At 40.4% G+C, this 23,978-nt stretch overlaps 1 protein-coding gene across 1 annotated transcript in view; it reads left to right on the top strand.

Moving 5' to 3' along the window:
• Nucleotides 1–315: 315 nt before the first annotated feature.
• Nucleotides 316–23,978, top strand: part of Glg1 (Golgi apparatus protein 1) — a 107,764-nt gene continuing 84,101 nt past the window's right edge. Inside the window, exons 1-7 of the mRNA XM_080274084.1 lie at nucleotides 316–552; nucleotides 7,854–7,892; nucleotides 9,005–9,178; nucleotides 9,828–10,069; nucleotides 13,963–14,122; nucleotides 18,801–18,984; nucleotides 22,847–23,058. Coding sequence (XP_080130210.1) covers nucleotides 316–552; nucleotides 7,854–7,892; nucleotides 9,005–9,178; nucleotides 9,828–10,069; nucleotides 13,963–14,122; nucleotides 18,801–18,984; nucleotides 22,847–23,058 — 1,248 coding nt within the window. The remainder of the gene's footprint in view (nucleotides 553–7,853; nucleotides 7,893–9,004; nucleotides 9,179–9,827; nucleotides 10,070–13,962; nucleotides 14,123–18,800; nucleotides 18,985–22,846; nucleotides 23,059–23,978) is intronic.

Raw genomic sequence — 23,978 nt, 5'->3', positions numbered from 1 at the left:
TTATTCCTCGTTCAAATTTATCGGTACCACTTTGAAGTTTATCAAAATCCATAAATAGCTTATTAAGTTCAAATTTTTCGTTGCGTGTGCTCACTCTGAAAAGTCCTATTTCATTTTAATATATTTATATGAAAAAGTCACTTCTACTGTTAGTATTTGTGTGACCCATTCCCAATTAATGACATTCTGACAGCCATCTAAACTGCCCTTGGTGGCCAAGCGACCGTCAACAAAGCGAGGTTGAGGTGACATGAGTTAATTCGCCTTACTTTTGTACCAATTTTTTGTACAGTAGACGAGGCAACGCTTTCCGAAATGAGGGTGTTAGTGAGCGTATGCCTCCTAGTGCTAGTAAGTGATGGAGGACTGGCGAAGGACAACGGCAGTGGGGACAGAAACGCCCCCCAGACACAGGGTGAAGGAAAGGTGTCCCTGGGATCGAGTCGGATAGTGAAGCTGGCCGAGGAGGAGGACTGTAGGGAGGATGTCAGGAGGACTTGCAAGGATGTCAGAAATAATTTTGCCATACTGGAGTGTTTACAGAATGAAAGGGTAAGTAGTACTGGTGGTATAAGTTACTGTTTTCACAAACCGGCAATGATAGGGGGGGGAAGGGAATTACTATAACTGTTGGGAAGATTTACAAGCTTGTCACGAGTAACAGACGTCATGGAATGTTTACAGATTGAGAAGATGCGTATGCCACCTGCAGTTGGTGTACATAAGTTATTACTTTCACAAACCATCCATCATTGCAACTCTACCGTAAAATTCAATCCAGACTAAAAACAATTTACTACATGATGTGTCATGTGTTTGACGATTGCAGTAATGGGCTGGTGTATTGAAAAATGTTCTGCCAAGGTTTTGATTGTATGTTTATTTTCAACATGAAGTAAATGTTTTGTATTAACTCCAAGGTATTAATAGTTATTTTGGTAAACATACGCTGTACTTTAACTAGTAGAAGCATGTTACCAAATCAGTTTTTCCTGGTAGTCTTTTAGATTTTTCTTATTATATCATCCACTCACTTGATGTAGTGCTGCCTACTTTTTCCTTAGCCTTTATCATGTTTTTTCTGTGCCTGCCCTCCTATCTTCCTATTTCTCCCATCTTTCCTGTCACTACTTACTGCTTTTCTTTCTGTTACAGGTGGCTTTACATTGAGTGACAAGCCAAATGGTTTCCTGTAAGCCAAGAAACCATTTACAATACTGGGTGGTAACCATATAACCAAACCATACGTGCTCCTTACATGTCAGGTGGGTTGGTGGAGGGTTAGTGCCCCTCCTTGTAAAACAAATAACTCAGAGTCAAATGGCCACCCCGTACGGGGTTATGGCATCTGGCAATAGATAGATAGATAGATTTGTTGGGTGGTAAATAAACATTTCTTACCAACCCCTTAACCGCGGGGCATCACTTTCGTGACACTTGGGAGCAAGGGATCATACCGCGGGGCGACACTTTTGTGATTCTGTGTTATTTTGAATTCGCCCGGGCTTTGAAGTGGTGGCTTGTATCGTCTATCAGTACTGCCAATGTCCAACACTAGTCAGCACTCCTAATCTCATCTGTACTCCCATCCATTGTTGACAATTTAGCCATTTCTCCCCGTTCTTGACTCCCCTCCCTACCTCCCCTCCATTACCCTATCCTCTCGCCTGCCTGGCCGTGCTACGCTAAGTAGATCTTCCCTGGAATTTTTCACTGATTTTCTCCATTGAAATAAGCCCTATGCCCTATTCTTATGCCAAATAATATATACAAGAAAGAAATAAGTGAGAGTGCCATACACCTGGAATTGGCTAATTATCGCTTAACAACACCTCACGTGCAGTTGTTCGCTAATTTTCGCTGTTTATTTCCCCTTGAAATATGTCGTATAATCTATTTTCGTAATAAAAATATATATAAGATAGGAAGGGAGAAGCCTAAGTGATATTTACATTCACCTGGAACTACCTAATTATTGCAGGCCGCCACACTGTATTCTACGCTAAGTAAATCTTCCCTGGAATTTTCCACTGATTTCATCCATTGAATTAAGCAACGTTGGGTCTGGTTAGTACTTGGATGGGTGACCGCCTGGGAACACCAGATGCTGTTGGCATAACATTCTCCCTACGTGTCGTGGGGTTGGTGAAGGATTAGTGCCCCTCCCTGTAAAACAATTAACTCTAAGCCCTTGGCCACCCTGTTTGGGATACATGGCGTCTGGCAATGAATGAATGAATGAAAATAAGCCCTATGCCCTATTCTTATACCAAATAATATATACAAAAAAGAAATAAGGTAAGTGATAGTGCCATACACCTGGAATTGGCTAATTATCACTTGACAACACCTCACGTGCACTCGTTCGCTAATTTTCGCTGTTTATTTCCCCTTGAAATATGCCGTATAATCTATTTTCGTAATAAATATACATATAAGGAGGGAAGGGAGAAGCCTAAGTGATATTTACATTCACCTGGAACTACCTAATTTATTATGTATTGTCTTGGTTTCCTGCCAATCATTTCATTGCTATATATTAGCAGGTCTCATAGGGCTGAAGTTGGTAGTATTGCACCTACCCTAGCCAGGCGGCAGGAGGCCACCACTATCAGTTCACTGTCGTCTTTGAAAGTGGGAGTATCTCTGATTTGCTCCTGCTAACTTCCACTGCTTTATAGCCCCATGCAAAGGGCCCTGTGACCTTTACCCCCTACTAAACCTCGTGTGGAAAGAGGTAAAGGGCTGACAATTGATAGAGAGTGACTATGATCATTTTATTGAGCAAAACAGTGCAAGTGGAATTGTAAATAAAGTGTAAATACTGTGTAAACAGCAAGAAAGCAATGAATGTAAATATAAGTGAACAGTGGCAAATAGTTTTATAAGTTACTTCAAGTGACAGTGCATAACACAGTGTAAATAGAATAGAAATGTCTATCTATCTATCTATTGCCAGATGCCATAATCCCGTAAGGGGTGGCCATTTGACTCGGAGTTACTGTATTTGTTTTACAGGGAGGGGCACTAACCCTCCACCAACCCACTTGTTGACACGTAGGGAGCACGTATGGTTTGGTTATATGGTTACCACCCAGCGTTGTAAATGGTTTCTTGGCTTACAGGAAACCATTTGGCTTGTCACTCAATGTAAAGCCACCTGTAAAGGAAAGAAAAGCAATAAGAAGTGACAGGAAAGATGGGAGAAATAGGAAGAGAGGAGGGCAGGCACAGAAAAAGAATGATAAAGGCTAAGGAAGAAGTAGGCAGCACTACATCAAGTGAGTGGATGATGGTCGCCACCACCTACCACTAAATAGAAATGTAAATACAGGTAATATAAATAAAGTAGAGAACGTAAATAGAAATGTAAATGAGTGGTATTATAAGAATACGAGTATATATACTAGGAGTAATGAAAGTGAAAGTTTCACTCTAGCATGTATGAATACTATGAGTTATGAGAGTGAAGGTGAAAGTGACATTCACTCTCAATGCTAGTATACAGGACGAGAAAGTGAATGCTACGTATTTTACTGAAAGAAATTGAATCCCTACAGTGACAATAAACTACTATTACTGAAGGAAACTTATGGATAAAGACTGTAAATATATATAAGTGTTATATAGTAACAGAAATATAAACTGTGAGTGTTTTTATGAATAATAGACAACACTAGCGGCGAACGATCGGAAGTGGGATGGTCATACGCCCTCGTAATTTTCATTGCTTTCACAGTGTTTTTTTTGGGGGAGTATGGATTCCAAACTATTTGAGAATCATAGATTACTGTTTCTAGTGATAATATCAGGCTGTGGTAATCATATTACGAGTTGTCGGGAAGTGTAAAGTGGAGACTTCATTACCCAACTTCAGAGGTCTCCACAAGTCCTACGGTACTCGACGAAGACTCAACAAACACCCAAGGAGAAAGCTGAAGGTATTTGCCATAAGTATATGTGATTTTAATATTCTAGGACTAATAACTGATTTTTGGCAAATATTTTTAGAGAGTCTGTCGGAGTGCGAATATGCCCGTGGGAGCTGCAAGTCAAAGCAAAACAAGCCCGCGGTGTAAGGGTTAAATTTTTTCCCCGTTGTTTTCAGTGGTTCCACTATAACAACTCGTGTTTGATTCATCAGTGTAATGGTGGAAGAGACTGCCCTAACCTAACAGTTTAACTAAACCTAACCCACCTGAGTTTAACTGTACCTATAAATTTAACCTGACCTATCCAAACAAAACCTAACCTAAGGAAACCTAACGTAGCCTCCAGTTGGGAAATTGGGGAACAAAATCGACTTTTGAGTATGGTAAGTTTCTTTCATTATTGTACGCTTCGCTGGAAATGAAGAGTCATAGGTATGGCTTAAGGAATGTGATAATAATGAAGGGGGAAACTTTTTAGAAGGAAAAGGTAATTTACCATCCTGAAAATACTCAGAAAAATACAGGAAACAAACTGGAAGACAATTAATTGAATTAGGTCTTTCTGCTGCTTAAAGTAAAGCATACATTTTGGTAGTTATTTTTGCTTATGTACATTATTATGTACCATACTAACATTTCAGTCTGTATATGGAATTGGTTATACAAGAGATACAAGGTAGGGCAATGGATGTTGGAGTGGCCCTACTGAGAGAGGGCAGTGTTTGGAAACTCCCTGTACTGTTGTTTGCAGATGATACTGTGCTCTTAAGTGAAGACAAAGGGGAGCTGCAAGGCTTGATGGCTGAGATTGGGAGAGTGTGTAAGAAATGGAATCCAAATGTGAATATAGGGAAGAGTAAAGTTATGGTCTTCAAGAGAAGTGAAGTACCGGGGTATGTGAACGTACAGTGAGGTTGGATGAGGAGGAAATGGAAAATGTGAGTGCATTTAAGTACTTGGGTAGTTACATAAGTAAGGATGGAAGTTTAGAGGGAGAAGTGCATGAACGGGTACAGCAGGGAAAAAAGGTTGCTGGTTCCCTGAAAGCAGTGATAAGAAACAGGGAAGTGAGCATGGAAGTGAAAAAGCTACTACATGACAGTATTGTGATACCAACTCTAACGTATGGAAGTGAAGCTTGGATGTTGTTGGAGGGACAGAAGTGAAGAGTGAGAGCAGTGGAAATGAGTTATTTGGGAGGAGCCTGTGGAGTCACATGGAGAGACAAACTGACGAATGAGGAAGTGAAGGAGCATTGTGGTGTGGATGTGGATGTGATAGGAAGTGTTAGGAGAAACACATTGAGGTGGTTTGGCCATGTGGAGAGGAGGGAGAGTGAGAGCCTGATGAGGAGAATGTATGTGAGTGAGGCAGAGGGGGGGAGAGGGAGGGGGAGGTCAAGGATGAGATGGAGGGATGGAGTGGAGAGGTATACGAGAGAGGAGGATGTAAGCTGGAAACAGGGCAGTGAAATGGTGGGGGACAGGGTGACGTGGAGATGATTTGTTTGTGGCCACCCCTAATGGGATTAAGGCATCTGGCAATAGGTAGATAGATAGACTAACATTATGCATGAAAAAATCATCCATCTTTAAAAACAATACCCAGTATTGGTAAAGGCATGCAAGTTGTTACTCATCTGCAGTTAAATGAATTATTTAAAAAAATACATGTATTGATTTAGAATGCAAGAGCCCATAAACTGAGGTCAGCATTAGGTTTGAAATATCTGTCATACACAGAAAGAACTAAAACTACTTACATTAGTATCTAGACATAACAGAGGTGACATGGTTGAGAACATCATAATACTGACCAGTATGTATGATGTAGCTGTGACAAAGGATCTGTTTGAATCAAGAGAAGAGTCACATATTTGGGGACATCAGTATAAAATATACAAGAAAAGAGCCAAATTGAATTTAAGGAAACATTTGTCTGTCTATAGCCAGGCGCCATAATCCCACAGGGGTGGCCGTTGGTCTTTGGGTTACGTAATTGTTTTATTGGGAGGGGCACTAAACCTCCACCAGGCCACTTGTTGACATGTAGGGAACATGTATGGGTTGGTGATATAGTTACCATCCAGCTTGATAAATGGTTTCCAGGCTTACAGGAAACCATTAGCCTTGTTACTAAGTATAAAGCCACCTGAAAAGGAGAGTAAGAAAAACTGAAAGGAAAGATGGGAGAAATTGGAAGAAGGAGAGCAGACACAGAAAAAGAATGATAAAGGTGAAAGAAGTAGACAGCACTACATCAAGTGAGTGGATGATGGTCACCATCACCTACCACCATTAGGGAAACATATTTTCACATTTAGAACAGTTCATTTGTGGAACAACTTACCAGACCACATTGTTAAAGCACCAGACATGTTGACTTTTGAATAACTTTTGGATAAGCAGTGGGAGCAAAAATGTATAATCCACAACCACACAGCAAAAATGCAAAGCTAGAGTTAAAGACTAAAAAAGCCTTTTCTAGAACTTCTGTATATAAGTCTACGTCAGTAAACATTAAGGAGACAGGACTACCTCTTGAAAATTTTACAAAAATTTATACATATCTTTAAATTGATTTAGTGGATTTGTAAAGGTGTACAGAAGTACGTTTTCAAGTATGAAGAGGGTCCATCAGGAAACAAGGAAAGGTAGCCTAATCCTGAAGGAGACATAGAGCCACTTTATTTTTTTATTTATTTATTTATTTTTTTTCTCCATATCTTAGCTCTTCATGAGATTCTTAAAGCATTTTTTTATTGTGTTTTCACATTTCAGCATTTTTTGTACCGTACTTCTTTAAATAAAATGGTGAAAAGTGTTAAAAAAAAGTGGTGCTTGGTTATAAATAGGTGCCATGTTGTGGTGCACAAAGACGGATCGACAAACCATTTTTTGTCAAAATTATCCTTATCATTGACTATTTATCCAAACCTAACCAGAATTGTCATAACCCATCTTTATTTATCCTAATGTAACCTGTTTTATGCCATCCTAACCAATTTCATGCTAACCTAACCAGACATATCGTAACCTAACCTAATGTATTTCTTATGTAACCATATTTTCTTTGTTAATTTTATGTATCCTCTTCATATGCAAGAACACACTTTTGTATGTACAACCTTGTGAAGTCAAAGTCAGCTCAAACATAGGTAGAAAAAAGTTTATTAAAAATTAGGAAGTGGTCCTATGTCTCTTTAAGAATTGCCTAAGGAAGATACAGTACTGTATACTGTAATTAAATACGGGATAGGTTAGGTTAAGTGAGGATAATTTGTTAGGTTAGCATAAAATGGGTTAGGTTAGGTTAGGTTAAAATAAATAAGGTTGAGTTAAGTTAAAAGAATTTAGATTAGGATTGGATAAACCGGTGTCCAGCTGTCTTCATGGTGTCTGTTTTTGGTGCTGTTAGGGACTGAAAACAAATGTTGCTTTTTAAGTGCATTTCACCCCTTTTAAAAGAAATTAAAAACTTAGAAACTTGAAAACTCACCCAGAAATTTCTCAGTTAAATCTATGGGAAAAAATGAAAAAGTAGTCCTGTGTTTAAAAGTTTACCCAGTATTGTACCAGTAGCAGTGTGGTTTTTCATAAGACCGTTGGCATATTTTACACTTACACTTGCAAGTTAGCGGTAGAATTGTTAGGCATCGTGGTCTGTTTGGTATCCATATCCAGTTTCTTGCAATACAATAGTTACAGTATTTTAAGTGCCAGCCACTCATTTAGGTTTAGTTATCAATACCAATACACATTAATAATACAGCACCTGTAATGAGCTACCATTCATCATCCTCTGTGTGTATAGGATCTGTTATAAATGATGTTAACCGCTAAGCCATATTTTTATAAGATCTATTTTTCCAGTGTACTTCATATGTGAATTGTTATGTTCATACTGCCCATGACTTTCCAGAGGGACCTTCATGAAGTGATCAGTGACAAGTGTAACCATGTAAGTATACCAAATAGCTTTCGATAATAACTTGTAGCTATATGAGACTTCATTTTCAGTAACAAATGTAACTTTGTGAATATGCCACACAGTTTTTCAAAATGACCTGTTTTTGAGGTTTCTTTTTCAGTACCGTCCAGTGCATATATTAATATACAGAGGCAGCAACATCTTTGTGTTAATGTCACTTAGTTCTTAGGCTGAAATTAATTTTTTTACTTACTGGTACATTTTTAATTCTTTGATACAAGTTTTGTTGTTAAAACTAAGGCAGTTTTATTTATGTAGCAGAGATCTTTCAGATTTGGAAGGGTCAGATAGCCTCTGTGTCATTACCTTACTGTAATACTAGTTGGCTTGCTAAATTGAATGAAATTATCCAATAGAAACAAAAATAAACCATTTTAGGACCAACAGATTGAAGGAGTTAATGGTACCATGTGTTACTATACTTCAGTTTCTACCTAGCCTATTTATCTATTGCCAGATGCCTCAATCCCGTATGGGGTATCCACAAACAAATCGCCTCCACGTCACCCTGTCCCCCACCATTTACAGCTGTATATACATTTTCTTTTTTCTTAATTTCTTTTTTTTACCCTTGCCTGTATGCCACTTCGTGCATATCTTGAGTAATATTCCTCATTACTTGTATTTTGTGAGATGCAGGATAACTGGTTGAAATTTGGAATTAGCAACCCCAAAATTCACTACAGTAATTAGGCAAAAATCACAGAAACAGCATTCATCATGTTACCGTACATTTTGCAGACCTGTGTAATTAAAGTACAGTATTTCTTTTTCGCATGTTGTGGTAACTACATGATAATTTTTCATAAAACTCAAACTCCTTTCCATCTTACATTTGCACTTTGTTGACGTCTTTTTTTCTAGTTGTTTCTCCTCGAGGCTGCTTAATTCAATTTATGAAAGACGTATAGTATTGAAAGGGGTAATTAAGACTGTCTTACACCTTAAGATCTGTAAATCTCTCTGAAGTTGGCTTAATGGGTCAGCATGATGATGAAGTAGTTGTATGTCTCTCCATCTAGTCATCTGTGCAGTACTTCTCCAACAGTGTCATAATTGTCTTCCATCTCTTTCTGTTTCAGCTGCTGTGGGGGTACAAAATGAACCTGACTCGCAGCGGCCGCATCGAGGAGATGGCACGTGAGGTGTGTGACAGTGAGCTGGATCGATACACTGACTGCCAGCAGAGTGGGACAGGGGATGCTGCACCAGGGCACACCATCTCATGCATGACTGAGAAGCTTAATGACATTAAGGTTAGGTGCTGATTTTTTATTTTTTCTGCTACCGGTTAATTTCATTCTGAGTAGGAGAACTCCTTAATGTGAGGGAATGAGCTAATGATTATTTGCTGAGCTTTCACTCTTTCTGCTACCAGAGAATTTAATTCACAGTATGAGAACATACTTATGTACTGTATTGTGATTGGATTAATGGAAGGCTATATCTAACCTTCAGTTTGAAGCTTCTCTAGGCCAAATAGACATCAGGTGATAGCAAGATTAAAATGAAAATGATATCTTCTGGCTTAAGGGTTTAATAGATGTTACCCTTAAATGGTAATAAGGGATTAGTTAATGCTTTTTTTCTTTCTTTCTTTTTTTTTTTAACAATTCGTATCTTAGGATTTGGATTTAGAGTACGGTAGGTAGTTTGTAGTCCCTACATGTTAGCAAATGGGTTAGCGAAAAGTTAGTACCCCTCCCCATAAAAACTCAGAGACAATTGTTCACCTCTTATGGGATTATGGCTTCCAGCTATAGGTAGATAGTTTAAGTCAAAGTAGACATAGAAAAATGCATTCTTATATTGATGCATTATTTAGAAGCTTGATGGAACTTTCATATTAAACAGAAGCTTCTCCTACAATTATTTCCTTGCTTATAAGTTTTTATATTTCAACAGGATGAGCGCTGTCGGCAATATCTCCTTCGCTTGGCAGCCATTGTCTTCAGTGACTATCGCCTGATCAGGTTCATGGTGGAAGACTGCCATGACGAAATTGATTCCTTGCAGTGTGGCCGTGTGAGAGGGAGTGGCATGGGGCCAGATGAGTCACGTGGCACTCATTCACAGGGTCACACTATTGAGTGCCTCACCAAAAACTCCAGGAATCTTGGCCCTCAGTGTCAGAAGCAGATACTTAGGTGTGCAGGGGCCAGGGTCAATAATGTACAGCACAGTATTTACAATCAGCACAAGGGTGGTAGAGGGTACTGTATTTGATATAGTGCAGCCAACTCCCTCCTTTGCATTTATTATTTAGTTCCAGTATTTATTTTTCTGTGTCTTCCCTCACATTCACTATTTCCCCCATCCTCTCAGTCACCTTTTATTACTGTACTTATCTTTCATCTTCAGGTGGCCCTACACTGTGTGACAAGTCTATGAGGTCTGTTCAGAAAGTATCTGACTTTAGAACTTAAAAAATAAATAGTGAACCTGTTGAGGTAGGACACTAATCTCTCTCAAAGTAGGCCCCTTCTGACTTAACACACATAGCCCAGCATTCTTTCCTCTGCCTGAAGCCTTTTTCAAAGTTGATTTTCGGTATCTCCTGCAGGTGCTTTGTCATATTCATCATGATCTCTTCGCTCAGATGAGTGTTGCTCAAGACATGTTGCAGTGTGCAGATTGTGATCCTGACTTTCTGAAGACTGTTATCACTGGAGATGTGACTTGGGTGTATGATTACAACCCAGAAACCAAAGAACAGTCATCCCACTGGAAGCATGCAGGGTCAACTTGGCCAAAAAAAACACGACAAGTCCACAGCAAGGTGAAATGCATTCGCATGTTGACAGTTTTTTTCAACTGCCATGGTGTTGCACATCACAAATACTCACCAGAAGGTCAAACTGTCAACAAACGTTACTACCTCGACTGTCGACAAACATTACCATCTCGACATGTGTACACGTAACATTTGCCAGTCAGTCGTCTAACGTCAGAAACTTCACAAACGGCATCCCCCAAGGATCTGTTTTGTCCCCTACACTCTTTAACCTATACATGCTTGACACACCCACACCCCACACAGCACAGATACACATAGCTTCCTATGCAGGTGATATAACAATTACATGTATGCACCAAAATGCAAACACAGCTGCACACATCATCCAACCTTGCCTCAGCACCACAGACAGGCTCAAAATAGCCCCAGCCAAATCTACAGTGACCCTTCTCACAAACTGGCCAGCAGAACACAGTCACATCCCACATCTCACCATAAACAACACTCCCCTACCACACACACACACACACACACACACACACACACACACACACACACACACACACACACACACACACACAAAATCTTTGGTGTAACATACAGTACGGCAATGTCATTTAAACAACACATCATAAACATTAAAAATAAAATAACACCAAGACTCAATGCCTTGAGGTCACTTGCCCATACAACATTCGGACCTAACAAAGAAACCACCGCCACAGTATACAAACAATACATACGTTCAATGATGAATTATGCAAGCCCTGCCTGGGCTCCTAACCTCACCAAAACACACTACAACACTCTACAGACCACACAGAACAAGGCCCTAAAAATAATCACAGGCTGCACAGCTACTACACCCACAGACCACCTAGGCCTACATCAAGAAACCAAAGTCCTCAAAGTCAAGGATCACTTAGACGTGAGAGGCACCCAGTTTCTTGCTGCAGCCATTACAAGCCCACAACATCCACTATATTACATGGCAGCACATCCATCCACACCAAGGAACATCAAAACAACACCCAGCACACGATACCATACACAAATACTGTCATCTCTACCCCCTTGCCCATCTCAGACCAGCTTCCAGAAGCATATCCACACTCAGATCACTCGCCGCTCCATTCAGTCACTTAAAGACAACAGACCGCTGCATGTACGGCCTCCTGACATCCACCCTTCTGAATCCTATCTCCCTCGTGAGGACAGGGTCCACCTGGCCAGGCTGAGATTTGGGCACCATCCAGCCCTCTTAAGCTACCAGAAGAGGCTGATGCCTGTGCAGGGTGCAACACAGCACCCCATGCTATTAAGCAGATTATGGAAGACTGCATTGCACACAATCACCTACGCCAACAACACAACATACACTCTTTGAGAGCTCTGTGGGAAAGCCTGGTCTCGGCCATGGCCTTCCTAAGGGACTCGGTGCTGTTCGGCCAGACTGCATAGGGAACAACTACTACTACTACTACTACCTTGACATTATCTGTCATCTTCATGACGCAGTTCAGCTGAAGAGACCAGACCTTTAGAAAGGGGGAAGTTGAAAGCTGCACCACGACAGTGCCCGTGCCCATTCTTCTCAACTGATTCAAGAATTTTTGGCCAAGCACAACATCCTGCAGGTCCAGCAGGCTCCCTATTCACCAGACATGGCTCCATGTGACTTCTAGTTATTCCCCAAGCTCAAAACTCTGCTGAAGGGTTCCTGATTTGAGACGAGAAGAAATCATGACAAATGCAACAAAGCACCTGCAGGAGATACTAAAAATCAACTTTGAAAAATGTTTCAGCCAGTGGAAAGTATGCTGGGCTACATGTGTCAAGTCAGAAGGGGCCTACTTTGAGGGGAATTAGTGTCCTAGCTCAACAGGTTAGTTAGTAATATTTTTTAGAGCCTGAGGTCAGATACTTTCTGAACAGACCTTGTAATGGTTTCCTGTAAACCAAGAAACCATTTACAATGCTTGGTTGTAACCTTATAGCCAAATAATGCGGTGACGTAGAGCCTACTGTGGTACCCCCGGTAACTGGGTGGAGAGACGAATGCGATGTCCACTTGTGAACCAAACCCCCTCACTCTTCCCTGCACCACACCAAGGTGAAGCACTGTCCACCATCTAGGAACATCATTTCACTACACAGGATGGCCCTGCAGGGGCAGTTGTTTGGCTGTGGTTGATTGGTCTCCCCAGCTTGACATACTGGGGTTACTCAACAATCAACTCCCTCTTGTAACCTGGACATATTATTGCAGGAAGAACAGGAGACATGGGAAAAAATTGACCCTTTCCTCTCCATGCCTTTGATGCTAGTTTAATTTTGCTCTTTTAACTTGGGATTGTTTTTGTATAAAGAATGCATGCAAAGGTTCAGCACTTCCCTTCCTTGTCCTTCCAACAAAAACAAATTGAGAGGGATTTGGTTGTAAGTTTGTCTGTAAATCCACATGCACAATTGCTGGTGGGTTATACTACAGTCATTCCTCTGTTAGCAGCAGTGTCTAAGTAACAAGAAGAATTTTAGTTGTTGATGATGAACCATGGTCTGCCTGGCCAAGCAGACCTATCAACTGCAGGCAAGCAACAGCCCTTGTAGGGTTGTCCCATGCAGTGAACCAAGGGTACCCTCATGATTGATAACTCCCCGCTTGGGGAAAAGTGTGGAGGGTTGGTTCCTGGATGGATGCTGCATATGCATCTCCTTTCAATTAAGAGAAGCACCATAGCAGTTTCCACATTGCTCCTTTATCTGGTTATATGGTTACCACCCAGTGTTATAAATGGTTTCTTGGGTTCCAGGAAAACAGAGTTGTTGCTCAGCATACTGTAGAGTCACCTAAAGTGGAAAGAAGAGTAATAAAAGTGACAGGAAAGAAAGGGAGAAGAAGGAAGAGGGGAGGATGGACACAGAAACAATGATAGAGGTGAAGGAGAAAGTAGGCACTACTACGTCCAGTGAGTGGATGATGGTTGCCACCAGAAAAATTTTAGAGAGTTTATATTATATACTAAAATTATACATCCCCTCCTCATCTCACTGGTTTAGTAGTAATTGTACTGTATGTATTACAACTACACTTGCTGTATGAAAGACTGTTTGTGTGTTTTTGGAGTTTTGGTTGTAGCCCATTTCACCGGGCATTTTAGTGATTGTTCCTCTACTTTCATCCTTTCTCTTTCTCTGTCTTTGGATGCTACCTACCCAGTCCTCAAAAGAAAAAAGACAAGGTGGAAGATGATAGTTACATCTAGCAGTTTCAGATCTCATCCTTCCATTGTATTGTTACAGACTGGCTGAGTTGCAGGCAGATGATTTCCACCTGGACCGACCCTTGTTCTTTGCCTGCCGAGATGACCGTGAAAAGTTCTGTGAAAACATCCGGTCAGGGGAAGGTCGAGTGTACAAGTGTCTCATGAAGAATAAGATGGAGAGAGGAATGAGCAAAGAGGTCAGTTGTTGTATTGCTTTTCCTTTATTTCATAAATTTGTGTGTCTCTTCATCAATGTCTCTCTGCTTTAATACATTAATGAAGTAAAGTATAATTATTATACAGTATATATATATATATATATATATATATATATATATATATATATTGTGGTAGGTGGGGGCGCTCACCATCCACTCACTCGATGTAGTGCTGCTGTCGGCTGTCTGCTCTTTCCTGTCCATCCTTCTTTCCTTCCATTCTCTTCTGTCTTTCTTTCCTTCATTCTTTCCTTGTCCTTCTGCCTACGGGTGACTTTACACTCCCTCTTCTGTCTTTCTTTCCTTCATTCTTTCCACTTCCTTCAGCCTGTGGGTGACTCTACATTGAGTGACAACCAAATGGTTTCCTGTGCACCAGGAAACCATTTATTACGCTGGGTGGTAACCATATAACCAAATTTTGGCGCCTGGTGGTTTAGTGGGTAACACTGGTTTACAAAAAATTTGAGGCAAGCATGAAATTAGGTGTTCTAACCTAATTTTGGGGTGCTGATTTCAGATTCGAAATCCATTTTCACTCATCTCCTCTAGTTTTTGAGATATACATGTATACATGTATGTATGTGTATACATATAGGCCTAGACCCAAAATATTCGCCAAAAATCCATTTACCCTCCTATTTTGTTGGAACTTGGTTTAAAACGCACGCCACAACAAGCTCAAACATGTCAAGCAAGCACTACACGCAGAAGGACTGGGGGTCTAAGAGCATTTTCGTGCCTGGGAAACACAATGCCCAAGAAAATCCTCTGGTGGACATGAACAAGATGCTTCTTCCCCCTCTTCATATCAAGCTTGGCCTTATGAAGAATTTCATGAAGGCTATGGACAGGGATGACGCTGCATTCCAACACCTGTGCACTCTATTCCCAGCTCTCAGTTCTGCTAGGCTTCAGGAAGGCATCTTCATTGGACCTCAGATCTGGGAGGTGCTGAAGGTATTCAAGGGGAAGCTCACCTTGAAGGAATTGAGAGCATGGGAAGCATTTAAGGTAGTCTGCCATGGCTTCCTTGGTAATGCACGGGCACTAGATTACCAAGAGCGTGTCGAGAAGTTGTTTCAGGCTCATCAGGATATGGGGTGCCGAATGTCTCTCAAGATTCACTTCCTCCACTCCCACCTCAACTTCTTCCCCCAGAACCCTGGAGCAGTAAGTGACGAACATGGGGAAAGGTTCCACCAAGATATTACTAAAATGGAGAGCAATTACCAAGGCAAGTGGAACCCCAGCATGATGGGGGACTTCTGCTGGATGCTCCTGCGCGATATCCCGGAGGCAATGTACACCAGATCGTCCAAAAAAACTCACTTTAGACTGTCTGTAGTACTATGGTGTGTATATATGCTTATATCCAAGTAATGGTAATATTTAGTTCTGTCAGTGTTCTGTGTCTGTTTTGTTTCGTTGTGTAATATGCCATTTTAATATATGAAATAAACTTATTATATTATAAATATATGCATTATAATAAAAAAAGGTATATGTGAAAGCAAAAAAACTAGAGGCGATAGAGCAAAATTGTTTAGAAATTTGAATTAAGCATATCAGAATTAGTCAAAAACACCTATTCACATGCTTGCCTCAGTTTTTTTTTTTTTTTTTTTTTTTTTTTTTTTTTTTTAACCAGTGTAATTATTGCACTCCAATCGGATTGAGCTGGTGAAGGTTTATATCCAAAGGGTGGTTGGGGTTGATTGCTTATGTTATGCCACTCTGGGATGAGTGAGGTTGGTCACTCTCATCTTAAATGTCAGGACCAACTGCCTAGCCCCAGGCTCCTACACACCTCATGGAGCAATGTAGGATTGGATGATGGATGGATGGATGGACACATATATATATATATATATATATATATATATATATATATATATATATACAGGTAAGCCCTTAATTCACGCGAACTTTTTTCACGCGATTTTGGTTATCCACGAATTTTTTGTACAATAATTAAAACATAAAATTATAGTATTCAAATAAATAATTTTAATATACAAGAGAAATAAATAAAATATAAAAATGCCTACCTGCTGCCTGTGTGCATACATATATGTGTGTGTGTGTGTGTGTGTGTGTGTGTGTAATTCACCGGGTCGGTCAGGATCACTTGATGGTCGTGATCGTCAGCTTTTACCCTCCCGGAAGGGAGCTGAGAGCTCATATAGTTCAATCTAAGGGCAAGGCTGTGACCTTCACACACACACACACCCGTCCCCTTGCTCAAGGGGGACAGTAACCTCCCACTTCATCAGTGAAACTTTTTCGCAACCTGAGCGAGGCGCGAACTCCCGTCCACCAGTTGGCAAGCGAGAACGTTACCACTGCACCAGCGAGCGGTGTTTGTGTGTGTGTGTGTGTGTGTGTGTGGAAGGTCGGTCCATACAGTCAGTTTGAATCCGACGGTCGAACCATGCATGACTCGCGAATCGTTATTTGTGGCTTATTTTTCTGCCTTCTAGTGATTGCTTGCCTTGTCTGCCAACCTGGGGCCTAAGCATAGTGCTAGTGATGCATGTGGTAACACACCAAAATGGACTCATAAGGTGATGTTGCTGACAGAGAAAGTTAAAGTGTTGGACAAACTTAAGGGAGGAATGTCGGCGTCAATTCCCCGTCAGGACGATTCCCCGTCATTTATTTACATACCAGTTTATTTAGCAAGTACAGTACACTAGTTTTTTACTTATATGAGATATAAAATCTACCTGAAAATTAGTTATTAAGGTATTAATTAATCAATAATAAGTATAATTATAGAATGACAGAATTGTCCATGTTTTGATGGTGAATTGACTTCATGGTGAATTGTCTCTGAACCATGTGTTTGGGGTGAGTCAACTGTTCTTACGATAAAGAAGACAGGACGTAGCATACGGGAGTCAGTGAGGGCTAGTGCACCAGACTGTGCTAAAGCGTCTTCACCTACGCCTGTGAACTGGCTTGGAACCGTATGTTTGGGGTGAATGAGTCAACTGTTTGGACAATAAAGAAGGCAGAATGTAGCATATGGGAGGCAGTGAGGGTTTGTGCACCAGACTGCTGAAGTGTCTCCACCTACGCTTGTGCTTGTCAGGTTTCAGTGTTAAATTTCTTACATTTTTGTTGTTTTTCATACTTTATGCTAGTTTTTTTTTTTTTTTTTTTTTTTTTTTTTTTTACAGAACGGAGGAAGGAAAAACAAATGGGCATAAATACAAAAAAATAATCCATACACCAGATTACTGGTGTCCTCTGTTCATAAAATATCTGTAACAGTTAGACTTGAACAGTTGTGGGTTGAAATTTGGAGGAAAACAACTCTGGGGAAGCGAGTTCCAGAGAGATGCAGTTCGGGGAATGAAAGAATTCTGATAGGCAGAAGTTCTGCAATATGGTTGAGTGACATTCCAGTCATGAGCGCTACCAGATGCCCGTGTAGCATGAGGGAAGGCATGGAGAGGTGGCACCATGGATGCAACTTCGTCTGAGCATTTGCCAAAAAAATATCTGTAAAATAATGCAAGCGAGGCAGCATTCCTTCTTACTTGCAGAGGAGGTAGTTTATATGTAATGGCAGGGTTGTTAATGATTCTAACAGCTTTATTCTGAATTTTGTCTAGTTGTCTTAATGCAACCTCTCCACAACCATTCCACAAGGGTGAGCAATATTCAAGCTGAGAGCGCACATGACTCTTATAAATTATAGCCAACTGCTCATCGGCGAAGAAGTTACGGACTCTATACAGTAATCCAAGTTTCTTTGAGGCGGTTTTAGCAAGTGATCTGACATGAGAGGTCCAGCTGAGGGCACTGTTAAGTGAGACACCAAGAATTTCAATACTTTTGGAGATGGGAATATTAGTAGCATTGAAGGTAATGTACGAATCTGGCAATATCTGTCTATTAGTAAACTGTATATATTTAGTTTTACTAGCATTAAAAGAGACAAGGTTGTTTTGTCCCCATTCACTGATTGTAGATAGATCTTGATTTATGGAGATGGCTGTACTGAGTTGAGAGGTAGAGATATCAGACTTTGTAAATGGATGTCTGAGTGTGAATGAACTATGTAGTGTTGAGTCATCTGCATATGAGTGAATGGGATTGTGAGTGACGGATAAGAGATCATTAATATGAACCAGAAATAAGGTTGGTGCCAGAACTGATCTAATGCATAAACAGTATTATTCAGATGTAATATACTTAGTAGACGGGCGTAATTATGTGCACACAAGGGCAGAATGTATACGCGAATTTACCACATACGCGAAGGGTCTGGGAACGTAACCCTCATCATCATCATCATCATTAAGGGCTTACCTATATATATATATATATATATATATATATATATATATATATATATATATATATTATGTATATTTTAGGCTTACAGCATTCATTTCTTTCCTCCTCGTCTTCATCATCATAGTAAACCACGTTCACAAGAAAAAAAAAAATGTTGGCATGGTTCCCATAAAATGCTCATTTCACTTTCTCAAGAAGATTTTATAAACACTGGCAGCTGCACCTGCCATTATTTTATTGTACACTTTCTGTATTCAATATGTAATAATGTATCTAATAATTGCATATGGAGAATATAATATGCTCAGATAATACAGTCATATATCTCTGCTGCCAAACCCCACAGTGCTCAGAGCAGTTGACGCGGCGACAACAGCTGACTGTTCAGGATTATCGTGTGAGTCGAGGCTTTGTACGAGCCTGTCGTGCAGCCATTGCCAAACACCAGTGTCGCCGGGGAAGCTCAGATGACACACACCAAGTCAAACTCTCAAAGATACTTCTGTGTCTTGAAAATGCACTACGAAAAGGTCAGATCAAGAGAAGTTGTATGGAGTTTACCCTTGAATGGTGATGGTGTACAGTACTTTGGTAGTTTATTCTTGTTTCATCTAGATGGTTTTATTCAGTTCAAGGGAGACCCATGGAATGAAGAAGTTTATGAAGACTACATTTAACCACTGCGGTTTGAAGAGTCTCCCATAATCTGAATAAACTCATATGGAAATATCAGTGATAAAATAAATATGATGTCCTTGAGGTGAGGGGATTGATAGTGAAAGGTTAGCATTTGACCACTTGCTTCTAAAGGGGATCAGATCAGTTGAGTTTTATTTTATGACATTAGCTATAATATGTTTTAGAAGTCTTCATTGAACTGATGGGGTTCTTGGAAATTGACCTTGGATATTTCTACTTCTTGTGAATAAAGGAATGTGAGATGAGGATTGGGTTAGACTAGGGTAGGTTAAATTAATTTAAACTTCTTTTTCAAGTTGCATTTGAATATGATGACTGTTTTAGGTTACACAGGAAGATTAGCAGTTTTATACCACAGTGAATTCCGGATAGACATGAGTATTTTGTAGCTGGGTTAGCTCAGGCTATGTTAGATGAGTCAGAGTAAGTCATGAACTTACTGTTGTAGTATCAGGTTTTCCAAGCTATCTGGGATCTTGCATATTGCAGTGACATAGCTTACCATGAATACACTGCAGTGATTCAGAGGTTAACATTGCTGAATGCAAAGCTGTTGGCCTTTTAGCACCAGGGTTTGAATCCTGGTGCAGAGAGCTGGCATAACTCAACTGAAGTGTCCAGCTATCCTTTGTGGGTTGGTAAGTAAAATGACTACCAGTACCTAGGGTAACACCTAGGGGAGGTAACTGTGGTAACCTGCATGATCCAGTGACCTCATATCCAAAAACAAAACAGTGGATGAATAACCCATCACATACTCAAAGGACCATGTTAGGGAGATGAGCACCTCCTGGCATTTGCCCCCATCTTTATTTTTTACAGTTTGTTAATGATTTTATACTAAGGTCTTATAGCTAAAGGTAACCTCCATGTGACCCTAAAATTCCTGCGATACATTGTTTGATCAAAAGTCTTAATTAAACTTATTCAGTCATCCATTAAAAGAAACTCCATACTTATCAGCAGTTTCCTTTTTCTCTCATGCACAGGATTTTGGCTTCTTAGCTGGCATCAGGATTCCTGGGACTTAAATAATTGTGTGGTACATTTCACAGTGTATTCTGTTGATGGTTCTTCCCCCTCCCCCTTTTTTTTTTTTAGGTAGGAAAAAAGGTTAAGGTGGTAGTGATAAACTGTTGGCATTTTATTATTCCATAACAGCAACTTAGCCCCTTTCTGTGATGGCATCATTATGTAATTTATTCCTGATGCTACCAGATGCTTATATTCAGATTTGGAAGGATATGTAGAAGCAGTTTGAAAGGGGTAATTAAGACTGTTTCTCAAAACTTCATGAGGTGGGTCAGATAATGAAAGTCATCTGGATATAGCAAGAATGTATCATCCCAAGAAATAGGTCATCAGGTTGAAGGAATTAAACACCAGCTTCAGTAATTATCATATTCCAAACAGCTCAGGCGATTGACAGAGGATAATAATAATAAAATTAATAATAATCGTACTGATGATAATAATAATAATAATAATAATAATAATAACTGCTGGTTGGTGGGGACACTCACCATCCACTCACTTGATGTAGTGCTGCCCTCGGGTGCCAGCCCTTTCCTCTCTTCCTTTCTTCGTTGTCTGTTTTTCTATCCTTCATTCTTTCTTCTTCCTTCTGCCTATGGGTGACTTTACACTCCCTCTTCTGTCGTTCTTTCCTTCATTGTTTCCTCTTCTTTCTGCCTATAGGTGACTCTACACTGAGTGACAATCCAAATGGTTTCCTGTACACCAGGAAACTATTTAATGCACTGGGTGGTAACCATATAACCAAATTATGGCGCCTGGTGGTTTAGTGGGTAATTAAATTGCTCCAGTCGAATTAAGTCTGTGTAGGTTTACATCCAAGGGGTGGTTGGGGTTTATTGCTCACATAATGCCACTCAGGGATGAGTGAGGCTGGTCACTCTCATCTTAAATGTCAGGACCAACTTGCCTAGCCCTGGGCTCGTATGCTTCTCATGGGGCAACGTAGGATTAGGTGATGGATGGGTGAATTATAATGAAAATAATAATAATAATATTAATGATAATAGTGATATCATCATTATCATCATCATCATCATCTAATCCTGTGTCGCCCCATGAGGAATGTAGGAGCTTGGGGCTAGGCAAGTTGGTCCTGACATTTAAGATGAGAGTGTCCAGCCTCAGTCATCCCTGTGTTACATTACTTGAGTAATAAACCCCAACCACTCCTTGGATATAAACCTGCACCAGCTCAGTCTGATTAGAGTGCCTTAATTGCCCACTAAACCACCTGGTGCAATAATTTGGTTATATGCTTACCACCCAGCGTAGTAAATGGTTTCCTGGTGTACAGGAAACCATTTGGCTTGTCAGTGAGTGTAGAGTCACCCGTAGACAGAAAGAAAAAGAAAGAATGATGGAAAGAAAGACAGAGGAAGATGGATAGAAAGATGGAAGAGAGGGAAGGGCAGGCACCCGAGAGCAGCAGTACATCGAGTGAGCGGATGGTGAGCTCTCCCAACTACCACAAATAATAGTAATAATGTAATAATAATATAGTAATCATCATCATCATCATCATCATCATCATCATCTAATTCTGTATTGCCTCATTAGGAGTGTAGGAGCCTGGGGCTGGGTAAGTTGGTCCTGACATTTAAGATGAGAGTGACCAGCCTCACTCATGCCTGAGTGGCATCACATGAGCAATAAACCCCAACACCCCTTGGATAAAAACCTGCCCAGGCTCAATCCCTTTGGAGCACCTTAATTACCCACTAAGCCACCAGGCGCCATAATTTGGTTATATGGTTACCACCGAGTGCAGTAAATGGTTTTCTGGTGTACAAGAAACCATTTGGCTTGTCACTTAGTGCAGACTCACCCATAGACAGAAGGAAGAGGAAATAATGAAGGAAAGAAAGACAGATTGAAATGGTTTGAAGGGGAGGATGAGGGATGATAATTGGGTGCATAAAGTGAGAAATGTTAACATTAAGGTAGGGTTGCGAGAGGCGGTGTGAAAAAGACCTGGGACGAGGCCACTGAGGGTGACCCCAGGGATAAGAGACTGAATAGGGAAGCTGCCAGGGAGCGAGCAGCATGGAGAGTTACCATTAGGTGACCAAGGCCGATGCATGCAAGCATGTTGCGACCATTAAAAACAAAACAAAGCAAAACAAAATGAATAATGATAATAATAATAATAATCAATCTATCTATAGCCAGACACCATAATCCCGTAAGGGGTAGCCATTTGACTTTGAGTTAGTTGTTTTACGGGGAGGGGCACTAACCCCCCACCAACCCACTTGTTGACAAGTAGGGAACACGGATATGTTGGTTATTTGGTTGCCACCCTGCATTGTAAATGGTTTCCTTGCTCACAGGAAACCATTAGGCTTGTCACTCAGTGTAAAGCCACCTGAATAGGAAAGAAGAGTAATCAAAAGTGACACAAAAGATGGGAGAAATGGGGAGAGAGGAGGATAGACATGGAAAAAGAATCATAAAGGTGAAGGAAGAAGTAGGCCGCACTACATCAGGTGAGTGGATGATGGTTGCCACCACCTACCACCTAATAATAATAATGTTAATAATAATAATAACAATAACAATAATAATAATAACAGTAGCAGTAATAATAATTCTTTGTATTTTATTTTCTCTAAATTTCCATACACTACTTAACCACTGACTACCATAACTTAACAGGTGAAGTTATTGATGGAGGGTGCCGTGAGGAGATGCTGGAGCACCGTCGGCAACTGCTAGCAGACCACCATTTGTCCCCAAGCCTAATAGTGGCATGCCAGGAGGAGTTGGAGCAGTGTGGGGGAGGAATAGAGACTGGTGGGCGAACCCTACACTGTCTCATGAAACATGCACGATCCAGGAAGAGAGTTTCTCCTGCCTGCTGGCATGAGGTGGGTTGTTAGCCAGATACATTAATCCTGCAAGTGCTGGCCACAAACAAATCGCTACAGAAAATGGCATGGTTGATCTGTTTTCATCTGACAGAACTGAGCCAGTGGATCATGCTCACAATTTTAATACTGATGCTTGTACAGTAGATACTCTCCAGATACTCAGACCTACTTGTTGGCATGAGATAAGGGCAGTGAATGTACAGGTCGTCCCCCTACTTATGAACAGGTTACATTCCGAGAAACTTGTCGCAAGTTGAATTTTTTTATAAGTTGAAAATGCATTTAATACACCTAACCAACAGAACGTCATAATCTAGCTCCTACCTTAAACGTGCTTAGAACACTTACATTAGCCTACAGTTGGGCAAAATCATTAACCCCTTTTTGGCGGGCGATGTATGAATTATACGACCGTGTGGGGCGGCATATTTTCGGAAAAATAAAGTACAGTATCAAGGAATTAGCCTAAATATGCATAACTCGATGAAAATGAATGAAAAATGAAGGTAATAGGTGTTACTTACATGGTAGTACATCACTGCTGGCTGTGGGAGGAGGAGGGGAGGAGTGAGGGAGGAGCACGGGCAGGCAATTTATCCCCAGGCATGCCTGGGGTAAGGCTAATGAATTCTTCATTCATTTTCGTATTCATCACCACTGAACACTAAATTATCACTGATGCATTCTTTACACTGTTCATTGTCTTCAAAATCTTATGTATGTATTTTCTGTTTTACCTCAACACTTATAACGATAAAACTTATGTACATATATTCTATTTTTCTTGAACAGTTATAACACTACAACTTATGTGTGTATATTCTGTTTTACTTGTTTCAGGGCTTGGGTGAGTAGAGGGCAGGACAGTAGGTGACAAGGATGACTTATCACCCAATTTCACCAATAAATTAGGACTG

This window comes from Coenobita brevimanus, chromosome 1 (genome assembly GCF_032717465.1).
Source record: "Coenobita brevimanus isolate Jiangsu-jjx chromosome 1, ASM3271746v2, whole genome shotgun sequence".
In the NCBI taxonomy this organism is placed as follows: Eukaryota; Metazoa; Arthropoda; class Malacostraca; order Decapoda; family Coenobitidae; genus Coenobita; species Coenobita brevimanus.
This window is presented reverse-complemented; position numbering and strand designations above follow the sequence as displayed.